We start from the raw sequence: 25,962 nt of genomic DNA on the forward strand, positions 1-25,962 counted from the left end.
CTCCCCTTCCGTACCTCTCCCCTCCCAAGCTCTACCTTCCTCTCCTCCCTCCTGTCCTTTCTGACCCTCCCCTTCCATACCTCTCCCCTCCCAAGCTCTCCCTTCCTCTCCCCTCTCCTGTCCTTTCTGACCCTCCCCTTCCATACCTCTCCCCTCCCATGCTCTCCCTTCCTCTCCCCTCTCCTGTCCTTTCTGACCCTCCCCTTCTGTACCTCTCCCCTCCGAAGCTCTCCCTTCCTCTCCTCCCTCCTGTCCTTTCTGACCCTCCCTTTCCTTACCTCTCCCCTCCCAAGCTCTCCCTTCCTCTCCTCCCTCCTGTCCTTTCTGACCCTCCCCTTCCATACCTCTCCCCTCCCAAGCTCTCCCTTCCTCTCCCCTCCCCTGCCCTTTCTGACCCTCCCCTTCTGTACCTCTCCCCTCCCAAGCTCTACCTTCCTCTCCCCTCTCCTGTCCTTTCTGACCCTCCCCTTCTGTACCTCTCCCCTCCCAAGCTCTCCCTTCCTCTCCTCCCTCCTGTCCTTTCTGACCCTCCCCTTCCGTACCTCTCCCCTCCCAAGCTCTACCTTCCTCTCCTCCCTCCTGTCCTTTCTGACCCTCCCCTTCCATACCTCTCCCCTCCCAAGCTCTCCCTTCCTCTCCCCTCTCCTGTCCTTTCTGACCCTCCCCTTCCATACCTCTCCCCTCCCAAGCTCTCCCTTCCTCTCCTCCCTCCTGTCCTTTCTGACCCTCCCCTTCTGTACCTCTCCCCTCCGAAGCTCTCCCTTCCTCTCCTCCCTCCTGTCCTTTCTGACCCTCCCCTTCTGTACCTCTCCCATCCCAAGTTCTCCCTTCCTCTCCGCCCTCCTGTCCTTTCTGGCCCTCCCCTCCGTACCTCTCCCCTCCCAAGCTCTCCCTTACTCTCCCCTCTCCTGTCCTTTCTGACCCTCCCCTTCTGTACCTCTCCCCTCCCAAGCTCTCCCTTCCTCTCCGCCCTCCTGTCCTTTCGGGCCCTCCCCTCCGTACCTCTCCCCTCCCAAGCTCTCCCTTCCTCTCCCCTCTCCTGCCGTTTCTGACCCTCCCCTCTGTACCTCTCCCCTCCCATGCTCTCCCTTCCTCTCCCCTCTCCTGCCCTTTCTGACCCTCCCCTCTGTACCTCTCCCCTCCCATGCTCTCCCTTCCTCTCCCCTCTCCTGTCCTTTCTGACCCTCCCCTTCCTTACCTCGCCTCCCAAGCTCTCCCTTCCTCTCCTCCCTCCTGTCCTGTCTTATCCTCCCCTTCTGTATCTCTCCCCTCCCATGCTCTCCCTTCCTCTCCCCTCTCCTTTCCTTTCTGACCCTCCCCTTCCATACCTCTCCCCTCCCAAGCTCTCCCTTCCTCTCCCCTCTCCTGTCCTTTCTGACCCTCCCCTTCCTTACCTCGCCTCCCATGCTCTCCCTTCTTCTCCCCTGTCCTTTCCTTTCTGACCCTCCCCTTCCTTACCTCGCCTCCCAAGCTCTCCCTTCCTCTCCTCCCTCCTGTCCTTTCTGACCCTCCCCTTCCATACCTCTCCCCTCCCAAGCTCTCCCTTCCTCTCCTCCCTCCTGTCCTTTCTGGCCCTTCCCTCCGTACCTCTCCCCTCCCAAGCTCTCCCTTCCTCTCCCCTCTCCTGTCCTGTCTTATCCTCCCCTTCTGTATCTCTCCCCTCCCAAGCTCTACCTTCCTCTCCTCCCTCCTGTCCTTTCTGACCCTCCCCTTCCATACCTCTCCCCTCCCCAGCTCTCCCTTCCTCTCCCCTCTCCTGTCCTTTCTGACCCTCCCCTTCTGTACCTCTCCCCTCCCAAGCTCTCCCTTCCTCTCCTCCCTCCTGTCCTTTCTGGCCCTCCCCTCCGTACCTCTCCCCTCCCAAGCTCTCCCTTCCTCTCCCCTCTCCTGCCGTTTCTGACCCTCCCCTCTGTACCTCTCCCCTCCCATGCTCTCCCTTCCTCTCCCCTCTCCTGCCCTTTCTGACCCTCCCCTCTGTACCTCTCCCCTCCCATGCTCTCCCTTCCTCTCCCCTCTCCTGTCCTTTCTGACCCTCCCCTTCCTTACCTCGCCTCCCAAGCTCTCCCTTCCTCTCCCCTGTCCTTTCTTTTCTGACCCTCCCCTTCTGTACCTCTCCCCTCCCAAGCTCTCCCTTCCTCTCTCCTCTCCTGTCCTTTCTGACCCTCCCCTTCCTTACCTCACCTCCCAAGCTCTCCCTTCCTCTCCTCCCTCCTGTCCTGTCTTATCCTCCCCTTCTGTATCTCTCCCCTCCCATGCTCTCCCTTCCTCTCCCCTCTCCTTTCCTTTCTGACCCTCCCCTTCCTACCTCGCCTCCCAAGCTCTCCCTTCCTCTCCCCTCTCCTTTCCTTTCTGACCCTCCCCTTCCTACCTCGCCTCCCAAGCTCTCCCTTCCTCTCCCCTCTCCTGTCCTTTCTGACCCTCCCCTTCCATACCTCTCCCCTCCCAAGCTCTCCCTTCCTCTCCTCCCTCCTGTCCTTTCTGACCCTCCCCTTCCGTACCTCTCCCCTCCCAAGCTCTACCTTCCTCTCCTCCCTCCTTTCCTTTCTGACCCTCCCCTTCCATACCTCTCCCCTCCCAAGCTCTCCCTTCCTCTCCTCCCTCCTGTCCTTTCTGGCCCTCCCCTCCGTACCTCTCCCCTCCCAAGCTCTCCCTTCCTCTCCCCTCTCCTGCCGTTTCTGACCCTCCCCTCTGTACCTCTCCCCTCCCATGCTCTCCCTTCCTCTCCCCTCTCCTGTCCTTTCTGACCCTCCCCTTCCTTACCTCCCCTCCCATGCTCTCCCTTCCTCTCCCCCGTCCTGCCCTTTGGGTCCTCCCCTTCCCAAGACCTCCCAACCACTCCATGTCTACACCCAGCCCACCCTGCCACCACTGCTACTCGCAGGCTCTGTTCCTTTCTCCTCAGACTGTGGCCATCGTTACATACAGGGGAAGGTTGTGGGGGGCATGGATGCCCTGGAGGGGAAGTGGCCATGGCAGGTCAGCGTGCACTACAGAGGCTTCCACATCTGTGGAGGGACCATCATCGACGAGTACTGGATCCTGTCGGCAGCCCACTGCTTCGATAGGTGAGTGGGCAGTGCCAGAAGCCATCTCCTTGGAGGTCCAGGGCTGCTGGACCGACCAGGTGGGCTGCATCCAGCTGAGACTTCTCAGGGACGGGAGAGGGTGGGGCCCAGCACACAGCTCCATCCACTGCAGCTTCTCCTTGCACAGGGCTGAGGGCTCCTTAGGGCCATTGGTTCTTTGAGATAGGTGTGGAGACACATCACAGGAGGAGAGGAGAGGAAAGACCTACCTTCAGAGGCGGCTCGCTGTACACAGACAAGTTCACCATCCTGGGCTGTGGCTGACCAGCAGGTCGTGATGAGTCCCCGAATCCTCCATTGGCCCAGGTCGGGACTTCTTTGGGAACAGTTCTGCCAGACAACCAGGTTCTCAGTGTGCTGGAAACTTGCTTTTCCATATCCTGGCTGAGAGCCTGGAGACTGAGGCCACCATGCTCCAGGCTTCCCAGGTGCAAGATGCTCAAGTCACCGTACCTTTGTTCTCTGTCCCCACAGGGACAAGAACATTGAGGCGTTTGATATATATGTGGGCCTGGTGGACCTCAGGTTTGTAGGCAGTCACACCCAGTGGTTTGAGGTGAACAAGGTGATCTTGCACCCTACATATGAAGTGTACCACCCTGTTGGAGGTGACATCGCCCTGGTGCAGCTGAAATCTCGCATTGTGTTTTCTGACTCTGTGCTCCCTGTCTGCATCGCACCCCCAGATGTGAACCTTCATAATGTTACTTGCTGGTCTACAGGATGGGGACTCATCTCCCCACAAGGTAAGATAACTAAAGGGCCAGTTCCTTTATTGGGGCTTGCAGAGGACGATGGCTCTGTGTCACTCCAGGAAAGAAAGAATTCTGTCAGTTTTGGGGGTGCAGGTATCCGGAGACTGGAATCCCCACTCGTCAGTCACTATGTGTGCGGTGCTGTTTTATCCCTGGCTGTCTTTGTTGCGCACAGAGAAGCAGTTACATCTACTCTGTGGGACTGATGTTTAGTATACTGAGAACACAAACTTCGAAACAGTCTTCTTTAAGATTCTAAATCCAACTGGGAAACCATCTTTTTAAGCATATTTTAAAAATCTATTAGTTATTCTGGTTTTCTCCATAATGACCTCATATTTTCTTGCTAGGTTTATTCCCAGTACCTTAGAATACTTACAGTTACTGAAAACATTCTTTTTTATTGTATTTGCTGATCAGTCACAGTTGATTTTTGCACATTGACCTTTCCAGCCACCTTATAGAATTCACTTTTAATAGCTTGTCAATTGATTACTTGATTTAAGAAATCATATTTCCTTCAAATAAAGACTATTTCATGACTTCTTTTCCCACATTTTATCCTTTACATATATTTTTTGGTCTTACTACAATGGTTGAACCTCCAATTAGAAACGGTACTAGGTCTCCTTTTCCTGTTTTTTATTTTAATGAAAATGCTTCTCATGATTTGCTGTATCTTATGGCCTGGCCTGGAGACTTTAGCTTGATACCTTATACCAGGTTAAGAAAGTTTAATGTTTGATTTACTTAATTAAAAAAATTCTATTGAGGGTAGGATGCTATAAATTCAAATTAGAAAGTTATAACTTTAGGATGTTCAAAGTAATCCCGTGGTAACAAAGAAAATAGCTGTAGGATATACAGAAAAGGAAATGAAGAAGGAATTTTAACATTTCACTACAAAAAAATCATTTAAACACCATAGAAGATAGAAATGCAGGAAATGAGGGACAAAAAGCTACAGAGCGTAAAGAAAACAAAGAACACCAGGCAGGATGGAAGTCTCTCCTTATCAGTGATTGCTTTAAATCTAAGTAGATTAAACTCTCCAATCGAAAGACAGATTGGGGGGCGCCTGGGTGGCTCAGTTGGTTAAGTGACTGCCTTCGGCTCAGGTCATGATCCTGGAGTCCCGGGATCGAGTCCCGCATCGGGCTCCCTGCTCAGCAGGGAGTCTGCTTCTCCCTCTGACCCTCCTCCCTCTCATGCTCTCTGTCTCTCATTCTCTCTGTCTCAAATACATAAATAAAAATCTTAAAAAAAAAAAAAAGAAAGATTGGAAGAATGGATAAAAATACAGGATCCAACTCTATGCTGTCTTTGAGACTCACTTGAGATCCAAAATCACAAACAAGTTGAAAATTAAAGGACAGAAAAAGATATCTATGCAAATAATGACCAAAGAGAGCAGAGTGGCTATACTAATAATATCAGGTAAAATAGACCCTAAAATAAAAAAGGCTACAAGAAACAAAAAAGGACATAACAGATTAATAAAAGGTTCAATACAGCAAGAAGATACAAAAATTATAAACACACACCTAATGACAAACCATCAAAATAGAGGAAGCCACACATGACAGAACTGAAGGGAGAAATAGGCAGCTCTACAGCAGTAGTTGAGCACTTCAGTATGCCTCTCTCAAGAATGGAGCGAACAGCCAGACAAAGGTAAGCACGGAAACTGAGGACTTGAACAGCACGGCACACCAGCCAGGTCTGACAGACACACACAGACAGCCGTCCTCAAGGGCGCCTGCGATGTTTTTTAAGATAGACCATATGTTAGTACCCAAAGGAAGTCTCAGTAGATTTTAAAAGGTAAATGGCACAGAAAGTAGCTTCTCTGACCACAACAGGATGAAACAGAAGTCAATAATGTAAAGAAATCAGAAAAATTCACAAAATTGTGGAAAGTAAACAACACACATTTAAATAACCAATGGATCAAAGAAAAAAAAATCACCAGGGAAGTTATAAAATATTTGGAGATAATAGGAAAGGAAAGGAAGGGAAGGGAAGGGAAAGGGAAAAGGAAAGGGAAGGAAAGGAAAGGAAAAAAAAGAAAGGAGACAACATACCAAAGCTTTTTTTTAAGGGATGTAGCAAAAGCAGTGCTACAGGGAAAGATTATAGCTGTAGCATTTATTCTTTTATAAATACCTACAGTTATAAAAGAAGAAAGAACTCAAATAAATAACTTCACTTTATGACGTAAGGAACTGTAAGAAGAACAAACTAAGCCCAAAACTAGGAGAAGGAACAGAATAATAAAAATTAGAGCACAGAAAATGAAATACAGAATAGAAAAAAAAATAGTCAATGAGTCAAACGTTAGTTTGGTTTTTGAAAAGATCAACAAAAGTAACAAACCTTTAGCTAGACTGACTACAGAAATGAAACTGAGAACATCACTACTATCATCACAGAAATAAAAGGATCACAAGAGATCACTAAAATAACTCTATGCCAACAAATTCGATAACCCACATGAAATGGAAAAATTCCTAGAAACACTCAAATTACCAAAACTGACTCCAGAAAGAGTTGAAATGCTGAATGAGTGAGTGAATCAGTATTTAAAAATGTTTCAACAATGAAAGTCCAGGACAAGGTGGCTTCCCTAATGAATACTACCAAACATTTAAAGAAAAGTTAACATCAATTCTCTAAAACTCTCTGAAAAAGAGGAGAGGAGGGAACACTTGCCCTCATTCTAAGGAGCCAACATGACACTGTAGCCAGACAAGAAAGCACAAGAAAAGAAAAGTACAGACACTGTCCCTCGTGAACATAGATGTAAAAATCCTCAACACAACACTAGCAAACTGAATCCAACAGCACATTAAAAGGATCATACACGCCAACAAAGGGGTATTTGTCCCAGGAATACAAAGGCTGTTCAAAATACAAAAATTGACCAGTGTAACACATCACATTCAAGGAATGAAGGGGGGAACCCACATGCTCATCTCAAGTGATGTAGAGAAAGCATGTGAGAGGATCTACTGTCCTTTCATAATGAGAAAGTACCACTCAGAGAACTAGGAATAGGTACTTCCTCGGCACAACTAAGGGCATTTTTGAAGAACCCACAGCTAATCTCGTACTCAGTGGAGGAAGATGAACAGTTTACCCTAAAACCAGGAACACGATCGGAAGCCCACTCTCCCCACCGGTATTCTGTGTTGTGCCAGAAGCTCTGACATTAAATTAGGCAAGAAAAAGAAAAGTCACCCCAGTTGGAAATGAAATAAAAACGGTCTCTCTTCACAGATGACATAATCAGACATATGGAAAATTCCAAGGAATCCTAAAAACAAATACACAAAACCAACTACTACAGACAATTTCCGCAAAGTTTCAGGGTACGAGATCAACGCACACAAAAAATCAGCTGGGTTTCTGTCACAAAAAGACATTAAGGAAGCAAGCGTACATCACCTAGAAGAAAAGCCACCTGTGAGAAAATTAATCCAAGGAGGTGAAACACTACAAGACATTGCCAAGAGAGATTTTGAAAGACCTAAATAAATATACAGAGAGCCCGTGTTTGTGGGCTGGGAGACTCGATACTGCTAAGAGGGCAACACAAGCCAAAGTGACCTGCACGTCCAGGGCAATCTGATGGAACCACCAGAGTTCCAGTGGCTTTTCTGCAGACATGGAAAAGCTGACCCTTGAGTCCACATGGAACTGGAAGGCGCCCAGAATAGCCAAAACAGTCTCAGGAAAGACGACCAAAGCTGGACAGACTCATGCTTCCCACTTTCAAAACATACCGCGAAGTGACGGTAATCCAAACGATGTGCTTCTAGCACTAAGACATGTGTGAGCACGGGTAGGCATGCACATGCATGCATGTGAGTGCACAAGTATGTGCACGCACATGCGTGTGCGTGTGTGCACGTATGTGTAGGCACGTGGGTGGTGTGTGTGTGCACACGCGTGTCGGTGAGTTCAGGTGTGAGTGGGTGCATGCGTGCCTGTGAGTGTGGAATGCCAGACATTACAAGAGAACACTCAGGACTGAAGTCTCTGCACCCCAAACAGACCTGGGGCGGGACGAGCCAGCCCAGCGAGAACTTGAGCTGGGTTGTCAGCACAGTAGAGGCTCAGGTCCCTCCATGGTGCCTGGGAGGGCTGTGTTCCTGCTCCAGCTGCCCCCGCAGCATCTCCGCACACCCACGGCGCGTTCCTGCCCGCCCTGACGCTCACTGTTAGGCTGGCGTTGGGGGGCAGGAGCCCTGACTTCCCGTGTTCCAGCCTTGGTCTCAGGCCGTGCCGGAGGCCGCTCGGAAACGGGCCGCTGTGCTCTGTGCTGCTGTATCTGGGGGCAGCCACGCTCCCCTCTGTGTCCGGGGCCGGAGCACCGGGGCCCCTCCCAACTGGCGGAAGGCTCGTGCTCTGTGGGAGAAAGGAAGCAGCTCGGGTGTCTGACCACCCACTGGACACCTGCATCAAGGGGCTCTCTCTCCGACCCCTGCCTGCCTCCACTGCCATCTCGAGGGCTCGCAGGGGAGACTCGGGGGACAGGCAGACCTCCCTTCCGGTTTCCCAGTCCTCTCCTAGGGAAGTCATTGAAATCATGGCTGACCTCTTCCCACCCGCTTCTCTGTTCCACCTCATCCTCTGTGCTCTGATGCAGGCTCGTCACTCTGGTCCTCCGTCTGCTGGGCTCCGTGGGGCCCTGTCGGGGGAGCGTGGCACCTCTTGTCCTCTGTCTCCACCATTGTCCTGGGTGGTCGGCAGGACGGTCCACTCTGGACTGGCTAGAACTCGGCCTCCCAGGCCCCTGTGAGCTCTGGGGGCTGCGGAGTCCATGCTGCCACCCTCTGCCCGCCCCACACTCCCTGCACCCTCTGCATGGATGGCTCAGGGCCCAGCAGCAGGCTGAGGGCGCCAGGGCCCTCTGGGCCACCTGCTCTCTGGAATGGCCTTCTTCTGGTGTCCGCCTTGGGGGTCCAGCTGCCTGTGGGCCTCCTCATGTCGCAGCCTGGGGAGCGCCCCTGCAGGGCCTCGCCTCATGTGTTGTGTGTTCCTGCCTGGTGCCCAGTGGGAAAACAGTCCCCCCACCCCGCCGCATCCGGGTCAGCACTTACTTCTGGCAGGAGGGACGTGCACTCCCCGTTACCCTGGTTGGTCACGGCAGAGGCCCTGGGCAGGGCCACGGGATTTCCAGATGCTCTTTACTGGGCAGCCTCTTCCAGCCCTGCAGACCCGGGGTTGGTGGGCTCTCTACTGCACTGCATTTCCACCTGCGCCGTCTGCCTCTTGACGCTGCCCTGCCCCCACGGCCAGCGGCAGCACAAGCACGGCTAACGTCTGCTTTCTGCCGTCCTCCATCCATTAGCTCAAAACTGACTCCCCGGGCCTCCTTGCCTTTCCCCAGACAAGCACCCCACACCCCTTGGATGCCTGTGCAAACAGCCCCCCTCCAGCTGAAGCAAGGCCAGAGCCGCGGGACCCACGTGCACACTGGCCGGGAGACCACAGGTTTCGGGGACCAACTACTGTGCCCGTCAGGGTAGACCAGGCCACGCGGCGTGACACGCAGAACCCAGAGGCTCGCTCTCGCCTGCACCGTCAGCCCCTCATTCAGCGGGCTGGGAGAGCCTGGGCGGCTCATGCAACCACAACCCGTGCCCAGAGCCCCACGGACAGAGGCGACTGTGCTCTGGACCTGCTGCAGTGGGAGGGGCTGGCTCTTCCAGCCCCTTTGGAAAGAGTCCTATGACATTTAAGGGGACACTCGCTGACCCAAGTCAGATGCCCCCGTGCAGAGAGGGAGCCATGTGGAGGGCAGGAGCAAGAGAAGGGGCCGCAGGGTGAGCCTGCGGGCCTCTCACAGGCCTGCACTCCTTTCCGACAGGCCGCGTCCCAGAGAAGCTGCAGGAGGTACGCGTGCCTCTGATCTCATTGCCCCTGTGCCAGCTGCTCTACGGACACCTGTCACACGTTATGTCGGACATGCTGTGCGCCGGGGACATCTGGAACGTGAGGACCGTGTGCGAGGTGCGTTCCAAGAGGGGCTTCCCGATGTTTGTCTGCACTGAGCCAGGGGGCACTTCTGGGTGGGCGGTACTCCTGGGTGGCCTAGCCCCTGCAGGCCTCGGAAGCACATCCCCATGTGGCCTTCAGCTGGGGGGGGAGGGCCTGGGGTGGCTTATGCAGCCACAGTCCGTGCCCAGAGCGCCACGGACCCCAGTGCTGCTGGAACAGCCCAGGGCTCCACGTCTGCCCGGGAGGCCTTGCCTGCTGCCCACCACCCCGCGCCACCCACCCTGAGCAGGCAGGACAGTGCCATGAGCACAGCCCACCTGCAGCAGAGCCTCGGCACGGGCGAGATGGGGCCCCCCTTGTGCAGGAGGCTGCAGGCCCTGAACTCCCCCCTCACGGGAAACCCTCTTCTCTTCCAGGGTGACTCTGGGGGTCCGCTCGTCTGTGACTTCAACCACACCTGGTTGCAGGTTGGAGTAGTGAGCTGGGGCCGTGGTTGCACATACCCTATGTATCCTGCAGTTTACGCCCGGGTCTCCTATTTCTCAAAGTGGATCCATTACTACCGAGAGCACACACCCCTGCCTTTTCAGCCGCTCCCCGCCCTCTCCCTCATGGTGGGGGCCACCGTCAGCGTCCCTGTGACCATGCTGGCTGTCCTGTCAATGTTGTGAGGGCTTCCTCACACTGGATCTTCTTACTGAAAATTGGACAGCCACATGCAGAAGAATGAAACTCTGTCCCCATCCAGCTCAGCCCCTCAGGTCTCCTCACACCTGAGCAAGGTGAGGGCCACCAGCCAGGCCCAGATGTGGGGCCAGGTCTCACCACAGAAGTGCAGAGCACCTCGGCTCAGTGCTCTGGGTGAGATTTGGTAAGATATTAAATGTTTACCAAGTGAGCGTCCCAGAAGTCCCGTGTCATCTGTCCACCCAGAGCACAGGCTCCCGCACGAAGACAGAGCGTGTCCATCAGCGGGTGTTCAGTGGCCTTGTTGGGGTGACAGGCGGCTGGGTGAGAAGCACAGACCCAGCCACCTAGAAAGGACAGCCACACAAGCATTGCTGTCCAGGTGCAACCAAAGCCAGACAGAGGGAGGGTCATTGATTTACATGCTCAGACCCGTCAAGAGCAAAGAGTTCCTAAATACCTAAAATTCCAATATGAAAATTGGAAGATGTGAGCTAAGAGTAGGCACACCGAAGGAACAAAAAAGATGAAAGCAGAAATCAGTGGGCCAAACACCAGGGAAATACTGACATTCTGAAAGTCTGGTTTTTGAGAAAAAATCGAAAACTAAGAAATCACTAACCTAATCAAGATATAAGATGAGACCGAAAACACACAAAACAAGAAATGGCAAGGAGAAAATATCTATTTAACACAGACAACTTCAGAAATCATAATCCTATGTAAATAAATGTAAAATGAGAAGTTTCAATTTTTAGGAAAACAGTAACTTACCAAAGCTAACCCCCATAGAGATGGAAGGTGTACATTGGCCAGAGTCCAGAGGAGAAATGGAGACATTTCAGAAAGAACCTTCCCTCCCAGTAGAAGCCCTTGGTTCAGATGGTTTCCCTAGGAACCCATCAAACCTTCCACTGCAGGGCCGTCCCTGAGCTTCCCACGCAGCCCCGACGCGGCCCAGGGAGGGCCTTCCAGACTCACACTAACATCGTGTGCGTGAACATATCTGACCACACACAAGCAGCTTACAGTTCAGAAACCCCGGTGAAGGACTAGCAGACAGAATCCAACTTTGTTTTAAGATAGCACGCCATAAGCAAGTAGGCGCTATTCTGGTAACGCGAGGAAACTCATAGATATAATTCACATAGTAATTAGTTCACTAAGGAGAGTAATATTAATGAAGAGACTTTTAACAAATTCAAAACCCATTTTCAAAAAAAAAAGAGAAAAGATAGCGATCACCTGATAATAAGATACACTCCTGCCTCGGCCTAAAAGCCACCCTTTCCTTGTGGGGAGATACAGTACATCCCTGCTAAGGCTGGGTTGCCAGACATCGCTCCTGTGTCTTACCTGTTGGAAGAGTAGCCACCACAGCTGCCCAAGAGAAACATCCAGGAAAGCAGGGCAGAGTCACTGAAGCTATCTCAGAAAACAAGACAAGAGCAAGAAACTCCCAGAAGCAGTAAGAACATCCAGCAAAGCCACTCGACAAAACATGACAAAAAAACATACTCCTGCTAGAAGATCTATAACAGAAGAGAAGACGCCTACTACATTAACAGCAAAAGAGAGAAGATGCCTATGGCCTTAACAAGATATGTGAAAATCCATATGAAGAAGCCCTTAAAATGCTCCTGGGGGGAAAGAAGAAAAAGTAGATTTGAACGAATGTTAACATAGTCTATTTCTCGGGCAGATCAACCCAAGTGTGTGCACGTGTGCATGAATTCAGCATGGCCAAATAGAGTTTGTCATGGACGCAGTACACTCCCAGACCAAGGAGACCCCGAATCGCCAAGGGAATGATGAAAAAGAAAAACAAAGTTGGGGGCATCATGTTTCCTGACTTCAAGCTCTATTACAAAGCTGTGATCACCAAGACAGCATGGTACTGGCACAAAAACAGACACATAGATCAATGGAACAGAATAGAGAACCCAGAAATGGACCCTCAACTCTATGGTCAAATAATCTTCGACAAAGCAGGAAAAAAATATGCAATGGAAAAAAGACAGTCTCTTCAATAAATGGTGCTGAGAAAATTGGACAGCCACATGCAGAAGAATGAAACTCGACCATTCTCTAACACCATTCACAAAGATAAATGCAAAATGGATGAAAGGCCTCAATGTAAGACAGGAATCCAGGGAAATTCAAATCAAAACCACATTGAGATACCACCTTACACCAGTTAGAATGGCAAAAATTGACAAGACAAGAAACAACAAATGTTGGAGAGGTTGTAGAGAAAGGGGAACCCTCTTACACTGTTGGTGGGAATGCAAGCTGGTGCAGCCACTCTGAAAAACAGTATGGAGGTTCTTCAAGACGTTACAAACAGAACTACCCTACCACCCAGCAATTGCACTACTTGGTATTTACCCCAAAGATACAGATGTAGTGAAAAGAAGGGCCATATGCACCCCAACATTCATAGCATCAATGTCCGCAATAGCCAAACTGTGGAAAGAGCCGAGATGCCCTTCAACAGATGAATGGATAAAGAAGATGTGGTCCATATACACAATGGAATATTACTCAGCCATCAGAAAGGATGAATACCCAACTTTTACATCAACATGGATGGGACTGGAGGAGATTATGCTAAGTGAAATAAGTCGAGCAGAGAAAGTCAATTATCATGTGGTTTCACTCATATGTGGAACATAAAGAATAGCATGGAGGACCACAGGGGAAGGGAGGGAAAACTGAATGGGAAGAAATCAGAGAGGGAGACGAACCATGAGAGACTCTGGACCCCAGGAAACAAACTGAGGGTTTCAGAAGGGGAGGGGGGTGGGGGGATGGGGTACCTGGGTGATGGACATTAAGGAGGGCACGTGCTGTGATGAGCACCAGATGTTATATGCAACTAATGAATCGTGGATCACTACATCAAAAACTAATGATATACTATACAGTGGCTAACTGAACATAATAAAAAAAAAAAAGAAAAATTAAAAGACCTAAATAAATGGAAAGACATCCCGGATTCATGGATCAGAAGGCTTAATATTATTAAGTAGGCAATATTCTCTAAAGATTTAATGCAATGCTTATCAAAATCCCAATGGCCTTTTTGGAGAAGTGGGCATGCCGGAATATGAGACCAGAAACCAGCAATGGCCACATTCTACAGGAGGACCTAAGAAACACTGCACGTGTCAGGGGCATACAGTATGCCCCAGAGAGCTTCTCTCTATGGGCAGAGGTAAATGTGGGAGATGCTGCTCCCAAACTGGGCTCCATGGTCACTGTGGGGAAGCTGGGCCCTGGAACAGTGGGGTTAGGGCAACTCACGACTATCAGGAGCAGGTGGGCATAATGACAATAAAGGGTAGTGGGGCCAGAATGGTGGCCACGGGGATCTAACCCTTGGGGGCCATAGGGATGAACCCAGTGAGAACTTGTTGTTTCTGGGAAAGGACAGAGAAACAGCTAATACACAAAATCAGAATGAGCAAAAGGAAGAGAGGCAGACATCCCTGTGCGAAGTGTAGTCTGTACCCCTGCTTTCGTGTGTGAGCCAGTTTTCAGACCCAGAACCTGGGCACCTCCTGGCAAGAGTGTGCATACAGTGGTAATGATCTATACCCTTTACACAGTAATCATGTCTCAGGGAGAAGCGGTCCCCAGGTCTTTCAAAGACTGTTGAACACAGGGTCCAAGTCCACTCTGACAGCTGGGGACTCAAAGCGCCACACGGCCCTCCTGATGGACAAGGCATGTATGAGGTCTAAGAACAGGTGAGGTACTGGTCCAGGCCTGTCCCAGTGTCTCCACCCACAGTCGTTCTCCAAGTTCCACAAAGCCAGGAACACTGGGTGCCTTGAAAAGACACTTGCATTCTGCAAGGTGGACAGTAAGAGATTCAGAGACCTGCCCCGTCAGTGTGGGATTTAAGGCTCTGTGGCCTGGGACTTCCTTTCAAAGCAAGGGCAAGGCACTGCCCCTCCACCTCCTCCCACCAGGGAGGAGACAGAGGTCCCCTCTGGCTTTTGGGGGCAGCATGTTCCTCACCAGCAGTACTGAATCACGTGGGGTCCCAGGCAAGAAAGGGTTTTGTATGTGGTCCTGGCCAACCAGACAGGGTGTCTCAGCAGATCCCATGGCACCAGATACCTGTGGGGAGCAGACGGGCACTGTGCAAAGCATCTGACCAGTCCTGGTGGAAGTTTGCTGGGCAGCCCCTCCTTGTGCACCATGTATGCAGTCCCTGGCATGCACCAGGCCCTGCCAGGGCATCTGGGCATGGAATTCGAGGGGCCATGTGACCAGAGATGCCCAAAATGGGCTGAGCCCACATGTCAAAGTTAGGTGGCCCCACTGCTCACCACAGTGGTTCATTGGGACTGGGTCCATGCAAGTCCAGAGGGGACAATAGGCTGCATAAACAGGTGCCATCCCATGCTATTATTGTACGGACACATTTCCTCAGTCCCCTGCCCCCACCTCCTGGGGGCCCTATGACCAGCTGATAGAAGAATACAAAGCCAGATGGTTGGCTCAGAGAGCAGACTGCTACGTCAGCCAGGGGTGGCCCTGAAAAGAGTGGTAAGGGGCCTCCCAATGGGTGGAGCACCTGACAGGGCACCTGGGGCCCAGGATAAGGGTATGAAAGGAGCAGAAGAACAATCTGGCTAAATATAAGCAGCAAATGGTAAGGCTAATTGGGCAGGGAGCTGGAGGGAGCAAACTGGGAGAGCAGGGAGGAGGAGGTCCAGGGAAGAGGCATGTGAAGCCCGCCTGAGAGCACCCACTGCAGAAGAGACCACCGCCACCAGGTGCTGTGCAGGGAGCTCTGGAGCTGCCATGATGGCAGACAGGGAGGGGGGCCTGCCTCACCCATGAGCGTCCACTGCCGTCCAGAGAGGCCAAGGCTGAGGTCCTGTGTGGCACAACCCCCCAAAGAGACCCAACAACTGCCTGCCTTGGACAAGGCTTCCGTCCAACCAAGGCTGACCTGAGTCCCCAGGATGGGCTTGCCTTTGCCACCCACAGTGGTTCGGCAGCACCCATCTCAGCATACCCAGGTCACGTTCACTTACGTGGGGTCCCACAGAACCTCACCATGTGCCCCCTTTACAGCATGACCATGGGATCCAGCATCCCACCACCTAGAAGGTGCAGTGGAGCAATGTGCTGGAGGAAGAGCCCCGCCAGGAGGGAGAACTATAGCAGCCACCACCCGGTGCAGGGTTTTGTCCCCAAAAGGGAGACAGTAAGAGTTGTGCCAGACTCCAGGCTCTGGGTGCACCTGCTTGAGTCTCTGGGCTGTCAGGGCTGGTGGGCCTGGACCGACAGGAGGACTCGGGATCCGGCCCCACAGTGAAGGAAGGGGCAGAAAGGATGTGCCTGGGGCCCAGGCAAGCGGGGCGTCTCTGGCCCTTCCATGCCCAGGTGTGAGCAGCAGGGGCAAGTGTCAGACCCCTCATGGATGAGGGCCCAAGCTGCCTCCAGCCCAGGGTGGCGAAGGTGGGCAGGATTTGGAATGGGGGCTAAAGGAGGTGGTGGTGAACATCACAGGGCTCAGGACCAATAGCAGCAGGGTCATGGCTCATCCCACTGACTGTCTTCAACATTCTCTCAGAATTAGGACCGACAGAATCCCAAGGAAGTGGGCAGGTAGAGTGGTTTAATAAGAGAAGCAAGGATGTGGTGGATGCCCATGGTTTCCCCGCCAGACCCCCCCTAGCAGCCAAGGTGCCTGCAGCTCGCATCTGGGGAGCTGGCTGGAGCAGCTCACCACTGTCTGTCCTCAGGAGGGTTATCCTCACCCCAGTGGGAGTGCCGGGCCTGGGGGGACAGCTCTGCCCCTGCAGGGCAGACCTCGGCCAGGGACCATGGGCTGACTGCAGGGACGGCCAGCACCTCAAGGTGGGAACAACAATGCCACCAGCTCTTGGGCATCACCTTCCCCTGGCGCTTCAGTGTGGACCACATCATGGCTTGGCTTCCTCTTCTGCCTACGCTGTTAACCCACGCGCCTTTTCCTGAAAGAGTCTGCTTTCACAGATTCAATCAATTCAACCTAAGACCCATTACCATGTACAACAGAATAAAAAATATCTGCTTAGGAAAAAATCTAGCAAAATATGTGCAGGACTTACACCCTCAAAACCTAGGGACAATATTGAAAGAAATTACAGATTCCCTTAACAACACAGAGCCATGTCATGCGCATGAGTGGGAACACCCGATACTTTAAGGTGTTAAGTCTTCCCAAACTGGACTATAAAGTCAATGCTATTGCAGTAAAAATCCCATCGTGTTGTGTAAATTGACAAGCTGTTTCTAAAATTTATACAGAAGTGCAAAGGCACAAACAGCCACGACATGCTTGCAGCCCCCAAGCACAGTGGGAACATTTATTCACTTGGATACAGTAAAGCCACAGTGAATAAGATAGGGAGGTGCTGGTGTCCAGATAAACACATGAGCCAGGAATGGAACAGACAGTGGAGGGGCAGACGAGTCTGCACGTGACACCTGATGCTGGTGGTGGACAAAGGTGGTGGTGCTTTCCATTACCGCCTGGACAGTGAGAGGCTCAAATCATAGCTCCCACCTTGCCAGCTCCAGGTGCACAGACACCCAACTGTGAAAGACAAAACAAAGCCTCTAGAAGATAATGTAAAATAGTTTCATAACCTGGTTCTAGGCAAATAATTCCTAAAAAGGTGTGTGCAGGGGCGCCTGGGTGGCTCAGTCGTTAAGCGTCTGCCTTCGGCTCAGGTCATGATCCCGGGGTCCTGGGATCGAGCCCCGCGTCAGGCTCCCTGCTCAGTGGAGAGCCTGCTTCTCCCTCTCCCTCTGCCTGCCTCTCTGCCTACTTGTTCTCTCTCTCTCTCTCTCTGTGTCAAATAAATAAATAAAATCTTTTAAAAAAAAGTGTGTGCACACATAAAAAGCATTAGCTATGAGGGAAAATATGAAAATTTTGACATAATTAAAACTTTCTGCTCATCAGAAGACATTAATAAGATAGGGAAAAGCCACTGGGTTTTAAAAAAATTATTTGTAACTCATAAAACTGACAAATATAAGGAATTCCAAAAATTGAGAAAAGACTGACAATCCAACCCAACCCAAAGATAAGAGACTTAAATGGACGCCTTACAAAAGAGGTTATCCCAATGGCAACATCATTACTCATCAGGGAAAGGCAAATTGAAACTATAATGGGATACAAGTACATACCCGCCACAATACCTAACATTTTAAAACAAAATAAAACCTGACCGTGTAGAACAACTAGAATTCTCATACACTGCTAGGGAAAGTTTAAATTGATTCAACTGGTTTGGCATTACCTACTCAAGTTAAATATGTTTTCATCCTTTGACCTAGCAATCCATATTTAGGTATACCCCAAAAAGAAATGCATGCACGTGTACACTGAGGAATATGAAGAAGGTATGCTCATAGCCTTGTTATTCCCAATTGCTCCAAACACGGGAAAAACCAAATAACCAGCAACAGAAGAAGGCCTTTAAAAATAGTGGTAGGGGCGCCTGGCAGCTCAGTCGTTAAGCATCTGCCTTCGGCTCGGGTCGTGATCCCAGGGTCCTGGGATCGAGTCCCGCATTGGGCTCCCTGCTCAGCGGGAAGCCTGCTTCTCCCTCTCCCCCTCCCCCTGCTTGTGTTCCCTCTCTCGCTGTCTCTCTCTCTGTCAAATAAATAAATAAAATCTTAAAAAATAAATAAAAATAAAAATGAAAATAGTGGTAGATTCGTGGCGCCTGGGTGGCTCAGTCGGTTAATCATTTGCCTTCAGCTCAGGCCATGATTCTGGAGTCCAGGGATTGAGCCCTGCATCGGGCTCCCTGCTCAGCAGGGAGTCTGCTTCTCCTTCTGCCTTTCAGCCCGCTCATGCTCTCTCTCTTGCTCTCTCTCAAATAAATTTTAAAAAATCTTTAAAAAAAATAGTGGTAGATTCATACAATGGAATACTATGGAGCAATGAAAAGGCTACGACAAGCAACAGTATGCAGCAGTTGGCTAAGTGTCTGCCTTTAGCTCAGGCCATGATCCCAGGGACCTGGGATCAAGTCCTGCATCGGGCTCCCTGCTCAGCAGGACGCCTGCTTCTCCCTCTCAGTGTGCCCTTCCCCTGCTTGTGCTTTCTCTCTCTCTGACAAAACAATAAATAAAATCTTTAAAAAAAAAACACTATGCAGCAACCTCACAACTCTATTATTGAGAAAAAAAAAAAAAAAGATGAACACCACCAAACATACACTATGTAGTTGCGTGCAAGACTGAACTATGGTGTCAGGAATGCAGGTTTAAAGAAAAGCAAGGAAATTGATTCTATAAAGTCAGGACAGTGGTTGCCTGGAGGAAGTCTTAAGAAGGAGGAAAGAGAGGGGCCCCTGGGTGGTTCAGATGGTTGGGCGTCTGCCTTTGGCTCGGGTCGTGGTCCCGGGGTCCTGGGATCGAGCCCCGCGTCGGGCTCCCTGCTCAGCGGGAAGCCTGCTTCTCCCTCTCCCTCTGCCTGCCACTCCCCCTGCTTGTACACACTTTCTCTCTGTCAAAAATAAATAAAAACTTAAGGAAAAAAAAAGGAGGAAAGAGGGAATTATCAGGAGGAGCACAGGATGCAGCTGGTGTACCAATCACCTTTTATTCTTGATCTGGGTGAGTTCCCACCATAAAAGCAATCCCTTTATGACAACTTTCAGCTGCACAATCTTGTTTTTTTTTAAATTTCTGTATCAATGTTATTTTTCAAATGGAATATTTTTTGAAATGAGGAGTGAAGAGTACAATTACACAGCTAGCATATAAAAGCAAACATAATTTCTAAAAATGTAAAATGTAATCACTGAAAAAAAATAAAAACACGTGGATGGTCGGCTCAGCAGCAGATTAGACATAGTTGAAGAGAGAAGTAGTGAAGTGGAAGGCATGCCCAGTGAACTTATCCAGAATGCCACAGAGGTGAGAGGATGGAGAATATGAGACGCTGAGAGACACAAGGGTTATAGTAAGAGGACCAGATCTGTGTCTGTCCAGAAACTCTGAAGAAGAAAATGGTGAGCATTTATTTAGGAATGGCCATATACATTAAGAGAATTATATATAAAGAGAATTTTCCAGAACTGGTGAAAAATGTAAATCCATAGAAATAAACCCAAAATTCCATGGTCAACTAATCTATGACAAAGCAGGAAAGAATATCTAACAGAAAAAAAGACAGTCTCTTCAACAAATGGTGCTGGGAAAATTGGACAGCCACATGCAGAAGATTGAAACTTGACCATTCTCTTACACCACACACAAAAATAGACTCAAAATGGATGAAAGACCTCACTGTGAGACAGGAATCCATCAGAATCCTAGAAGAGAACACAAGCAGCAACTTCTTTGACATTGGCCACAGCAACTTCTTGCTAGACATGTCTCCAAAGGTAAGGGAAACAAAAGCAAAAATGAGCTATTAGGACTTCATTAGGATAAGTTTCTTTACAGCAAAAGGGTAAGTATCCAAGATATATAAAGAACTTATACAATTCAACACCAAAAGATGAATGATCCAATTAAAAAATCAGCAGAAGACATTTTTCCAAAAAAGACATAGATGGCCAACAGACATGAAAATATGCTCAGCATCTTTCATCATCAGGGATACAAATCAAAACCACAATGAGATACCACCACACCTTCAGAATGGCTAAAATTAACAGCACAGGAAACAACAGGTGTTGGTGAGGATGTGGAGAAAGGGGAACCTTGCACTGCTGGAGAGAATGCAAGCTTGTGCAGCCACTCTGTTTTCCCTACTGGAAAACAGTATGAAGGTCCCTCAAGAAGTTAAATATTGAACTACTCTGTGACCAGCAATTGCACTACTGGGTATTCAGCCCAAAGACACAAACGTAGTGATCCGAAGGGGCACCTGCCCCCCAATGTTTATAGCAGCATTACCAACAATAGCCAAACTGTGGAAACAGCCCAGATGTCCATCGACAGATGAATGGATAAAGAAGATGTGGTGTATATACAATGGAATACTACTCAGCCATAAAATTAATGAACTCTTACCATTTGCATTGATGCAGATGGAACAAGAGGGTATTATGCTAAGTGAAATAAGTTAGTCAGAGAAAGACAAATACCTTATGATTTCACTCATATGTGGAATTTAAGAAACAAAACAAACAAGCAAGCAGAAAAAAAAGAATGAAACAGGGAGGCAAACAAAGAAAGACTGTTAACTACAGAGAACCACTAATGGGGACCAGAGGGAGGTGGGTGGGGGGATGGGGAAAACAGGTGATGGGGTTTAAGGAGGGCACTTGTCGTGATGAGCACTGGGTGATGTGTGGAAGTGTTGAATCGCTGTACTGTATGCTTGAAACTAACATAACACTGTGCGTTAATTATACTGCCAAAAAACGGAGAAGAAAAATGTAAATCCACAGCTGCAGGAAGCACACCTGTCCTACACCTAGACACACTACAGGGAAGCCGAGGAACCTCAACAACAAAGAGGCTATCTTGCAGGAACCCAGAGAAAGAGTAGAACTCTGCAGTACAGGAGAGCTGTGCAGACCTCTACTCTGCGATGGGGCTGTTGGGGTCACCTCCCAGAGGCACCCCCCCCCGTGCCTTTGCGTGGCCCCTCCCTGGGTAGTGGGTCCCGTGTGGGGAAGTGGTGACCTGTGAGTTGGAGGCTGGAAGCCGAGCAGCATCCATGCTGGGGGCAGGTTCTGGAGAAAGCCACTGCCTCCAGAGGAGAGCACTCAGTCAAGCCCTGGAAGGGTCTTCGTGGAGAGACGCTAGGCCTCCAGCCAACAGCCACGGGAGTGGGTCACCCTGGAAGCAGGTCTACAGGATGCTCAAGCCCCCAGACGCTGAAGCCAGCCCACATCCAACTGCAACCTCATGATAGAGCCAGAGGCAAAACAGACCAGGGCCCCACACCCCAATTTCCGATCCACAGAAATGGCAGAAAATAACTGTTGAGTCACTGAGTATTAGCATCATCTGTTCTGCAACAATAAACCCTCGATGCACTAGAATAGCTGTGAAGTTGTGAGAGAAAACATGCCAGCCTACAGTTGTGTATGGAACACATCTGCTCCTCCAGGACAAAGGCAAAATAAAACCCTTTCAAGATGAACAAAAACGGGGGGACTTAACACCAGAGCCCACCGTCACATAAGGGCTCGGGGAGGGAACATAACCCTGGAGGGACAGGCCAGCGTGTGAGAAGGAAGATGAACAACAGAACAGCACGTGTGCATGACTGCAAACGGACATTGTCCAGTGTCTGACCTGGGAATGAAAGTCAGGCTAAAATGGGGTAATGGGAGCTCCAACTTTCTCCTGGGCTTTTCTTGCCTTGGGACTGGTCAGGTGCTACCTAAGTCTTTGTGAAACAGGCAGGCAACAGCTCGAGGGACAGCACGGAACAGATAGAACCCTCAGGTACAAACTTCAAGCCTGTCGGGGGGCGGGGGGCAATCAGTAAGGGAGGGAAGAATATTAAAACAAAATTGCCGTTTAAAAGGCAAGGCAAGGAGCGCCTGGCGGGTTCAGTCGGAAGAGCGTGGGACTCTTGATCTCGGGGTTGAGTTCCAGCCCCACATTCCTGAAAAATACAATCTTTAAAAATAAAAAATTAAATAAAATAAAAAGCAAGGCAAGGGGCACCTGGGTGGCTCAGTCGTTAGGCGTCTGCCTTCGGCTCAGGTCATGATCTCAGGGTCCTGGGATCGAGCCCCATGTCGGGCTCCCTGCTCGGCGGGAAGCCTGCTTCTCCCTCTCCCACTCCCCCTGCTTGTGTTCCCTCTCTTGCTGTGTCTCTCTCTGTCACATAAATAAAGAAAAGCTTTTAAAAAATAAAAAAATAGGGGCGCCTGGGTGGCTCAGTCGTTGAGCGTCTGCCTTCGGCTCAGGTCATGATCCCAGGGTCCTGGGATCGAGCCCCGCATCGGGCTCCCTGCTCAGTGGGGAGCCTGCTTCTCCCTCTCCCACTCCCCCTGCTTGTGTTCCCTCTCTCGCTTTGTCTCTCTCTGTCAAATAAATAAATAAAATTCTTAAAAATAATAATAAAATAAAAATAATAAATAAATAAATAAAAATAAAAATAAAATAAAAAGCAAGGCAAGGGGCACCTGGGTGGCTCAGTCGTTAGGCGTCTGCCTTCGGCTCAGGTCATGGTCTCAGTGTCCTGGGATCGAGCCCCGCATCGGGCTCCCTGCTCCGTGGGAAGCCTGCTTCTCCCTCTCCCACTCCTCCTGCTTGTGTTCCCTCTCTTGCTGTGTCTCTCTCTGTCACATAAATAAAGAAAAGCTTTTAAAAAATAAAAAAATAGGGGCGCCTGGGTGGCTCAGTCGTTGAGCGTCTGCCTTCGGCTCAGGTCATGATCCCAGGGTCCTGGGATCGAGCCCCGCATCGGGCTCCCTGCTCAGTGGGGAGCCTGCTTCTCCCTCTCCCACTCCCCCTGCTTGTGTTCCCTCTCTCGCTTTGTCTCTCTCTGTCAAATAAATAAATAAAATTCTTAAAAATAATAATAAAATAAAAATAATAAATAAATAAATAAAAATAAAATAAAAAGCAAGGCAAGAAAGTAGATAAGAGAAAAATGGGTAAAAGTGGAATCAAAGTGTAAAACCAAAGGAACAAGTCCAAGCAAATCCATAATCACTGTAAGCACGGGGGCTGGTGTTCAGCCAAGAGACAGTGTGGGGCCGGGTTTCACAAAAAGCCTCAGCTCCCAGCTGGACGCGGCTGCCCGCGGGACGTCGAGAGCAAGAACGTGGGGAAAGACGCCCCAGGCAAGGACTGGCCCAAAGAAAGCCTTCTGGTTAGGGGAACACGGGGGAGGGCGGACGCACAGCAGAGAATGGGTACCGACGCACGGCGGAAGGCCTCGCTGGGCATCGCCAGTCCATCCTCCGCACGCCCACAGCCTGGGACCCCCGGGGCGGCAGGCTTCACCGGCTCCCCAAGGAGGAGCGAGAGGAGCTGGGACAGCCTGTTCACCTTGCCGTGGCCTCAGCCTGCTTCTCCCACCCCAGTGAGGACGGGAGCGCACAGCCGTCTGAAGACGGGCACGGCGCCTGGGGTCTTTCTGTAAGGTGGACAGTCATCCGCGCTGCAGGCCGGTGAGGACGCCTCCGCCACCCCTGCCCGGAGCATCAGACGAGCCCCTCGGACGCAAGGCAAGGTCATCCAGGGCCGGGACGCGCCTCTGCGCACATGGCTCTGGCAGGTCCGCCTGCAGTACCTGGGCCCCCACACCTGCCACCCGAGCAGCATCCTCACCGACGGCTGGTGCTCACCTACCCTCCGCGGCTCCTAGGCAGTCTGCAGTCAACCTGCAGGGCCAGGCCGGGGTAGGGGAACGCTCCGCGGGCGGGGGCGGGGCTAACTTTCGGCGGGGGTGTGGCCAGACTGGGGCGGGGGCGGGGCGCGCGGCAGGCCCAACGGGCCCGGCATCAGCAGGTGGAGGCGGGCAGGCGGGTTAGTGCTCAAGAGTGAGTTCCCTGGTCGGGTCCAGCAGGGAGACAAATAGAAGGTCATGAAGCAGAGGAATGTCACGTGGCATTTAAACGCGAACAAACACCTTCTTTTCCCGGACGTTTTCAAATAACCAATGATTCTGAGAAGCTGATTTGTCCCCAGTTCCGAGGGACATGAGGGCCTGGGGGCTCTGGGATGTGTCCCAGTCTCAGCAACAGGCATCTGTGTTTTTCACGTGTAATTTGTGTGGTAAGGTTAAGGTAGGCGTGGGCCCGTGTGATAGTGAGGGACTCTGTGCCAAACCCTGCAAGCTCCCAAGAATATCCTGGACTAGAGCAGAAGAAGGAAGGGCAGGGGGATAGGGGAGAGGAGGGGGAAGAGGAGGAGGGAGAAGAGGAATCTGAAGGAGAAGGGGGCGAAGGGAAGGAGGGAGCCAAGAGGGCAGAGGGAGAAGGGGGAGGGGGAGAAGAGGGAAGGAGGGAGCAGGGGAGGAGGGCCAAGGACAGAAGGGGGCAGGTGGGTGAGAAGGGGAGGAGGGGGCACAAGGAGGAGGGAGCCATGGGAGAAGAAGGGAGGAGGGAGAGGGTGGGCAGGGAGAGAAGGGGGAGTGGGGAACAGAAGGAGGGAGGATTGACCCAGGGAGGCCCCGTCTTGGAGGACCAGGAGAGGGAAACGGATGGGAAGGCCAGAGGTGGGAGCCCCTGGGGCATCATGGGGGGGGGGGCTGAGCTGGGTCTCAGTGGAGCCGCACAGGTCCCTCCAGGCCTCTTTGGTCCTAATGGAGAAGCCAGGACACCCCTTCTCCTCAGGTCGGTCCAGATCTAGGATTTGAGCCCCCATGGAGTTGGACAAGCCAGAGGACAAGATAAAGCCCTTAGTCCTGCCAGGACACTGAGCAAGCCAAGGGCCCTGGTCACATCGTGGAGGGGCACTTCTGGTCTGCCCTGCCCACCTACCTGCCAGAGGCACTGCTGGGGGAGTGCTGGGTCTCAGGCCAGGCAAGGAGCGCCACAAGGGGCAGGCAGGTGGGCCACCTGGGCGTGGTGGGAGCTCGTCCAGTTGCAACCAGACGTGTAGTTTAGACACTGTGTTCAGTGACCACACGGGTGGCAAGAGCAAAACGGGCTTCCTGCTGCACGGATGGGGCTCTGCAAAGCAGTCCGGTGCCAGGAGGGGGTGCAGGACTGAGGCCCAAGTGCACTCCCAGGCCCCCACTGGGCAGAGGGACACAAGCCCTGGGAGACCACTGGCCCCCGTTTCTGGCATGAGGTTGCCGTCCAAGGGCTTCTGCGCCCAGGTCTGATACCCCACCCCAGCTGGGGTCCCCGACGGGGTGGAGGCCTCAGCCCCAGGACAGTCTTTGGGAGAAGGAGCCATGCCCACCCCAGGCTTGCCAAGGATGGCGGCTCAGCAGGGACACCCTGCTCCAGGCAGAGGAGGACAGACAGCTGGGCGTGCAAGGTCGGCTGGCAGTCTGGACAGAGCTGTGCCCCGCTGCTCCGTCTGTCCATCAGTCCAGGCCTCCGTCTCTCGGGCAGTGGACACCCATCGTCTGACAGGCCAGCTCCCCTCCAGCCCCACCACCTGTGGCCCAGGCTGACTGATCCGCCTCTCCCAGCCTCAGGTGACCATGCGTTTGGTGGGGACGCGTGAAGGGCACCTAGTTGTCGGAAGCCCAGGTGGAGGCACCTGCTGACCGCATGCTCCCCACCAGGTTCTGCACCTCACACAGTGCTGTCCATGGGGTCCCGCTCCTCAGAAGCTCTCGGAGCTCAACAGAAGTGATACTCCCTGGCCCCCAAATGCTCCCAAATGCCAGACAGTCCCCCACCCCCAATCAAGACCCAGCTGGCCCCTAGGCGCCCAAACTAAGTAATGACATGGTCCCTCGAGTCAGCTGCACCTGCTCAAAGAAAGCTGTGCGCAGCCAACCTCCTGGGGTGGCA

The 25,962-nt window shown here is 51.6% G+C and overlaps 1 protein-coding gene across 1 annotated transcript in view; it reads left to right on the forward strand.

Annotated features, from left to right (window-relative positions):
- PRSS38 (serine protease 38) overlaps window positions 1-10,518 on the forward strand; it is a 28,503-nt gene extending 17,985 nt beyond the window's left edge. Inside the window, exons 3-6 of the mRNA XM_064595625.1 lie at window positions 2,882-3,065; window positions 3,561-3,832; window positions 9,717-9,859; window positions 10,264-10,518. Of these exons, the coding sequence (XP_064451695.1) occupies window positions 2,882-3,065; window positions 3,561-3,832; window positions 9,717-9,859; window positions 10,264-10,518 (854 nt within the window). The remainder of the gene's footprint in view (window positions 1-2,881; window positions 3,066-3,560; window positions 3,833-9,716; window positions 9,860-10,263) is intronic.
- Window positions 10,519-25,962: the final 15,444 nt, after the last annotated feature.

This window comes from Mirounga angustirostris, unplaced genomic scaffold, assembly GCF_029215605.1.
Source record: "Mirounga angustirostris isolate CCGP_5_RB_7025 unplaced genomic scaffold, mMirAng1.0.hap1 SCAF_7, whole genome shotgun sequence".
Classification (NCBI taxonomy): Eukaryota; Metazoa; Chordata; class Mammalia; order Carnivora; family Phocidae; genus Mirounga; species Mirounga angustirostris.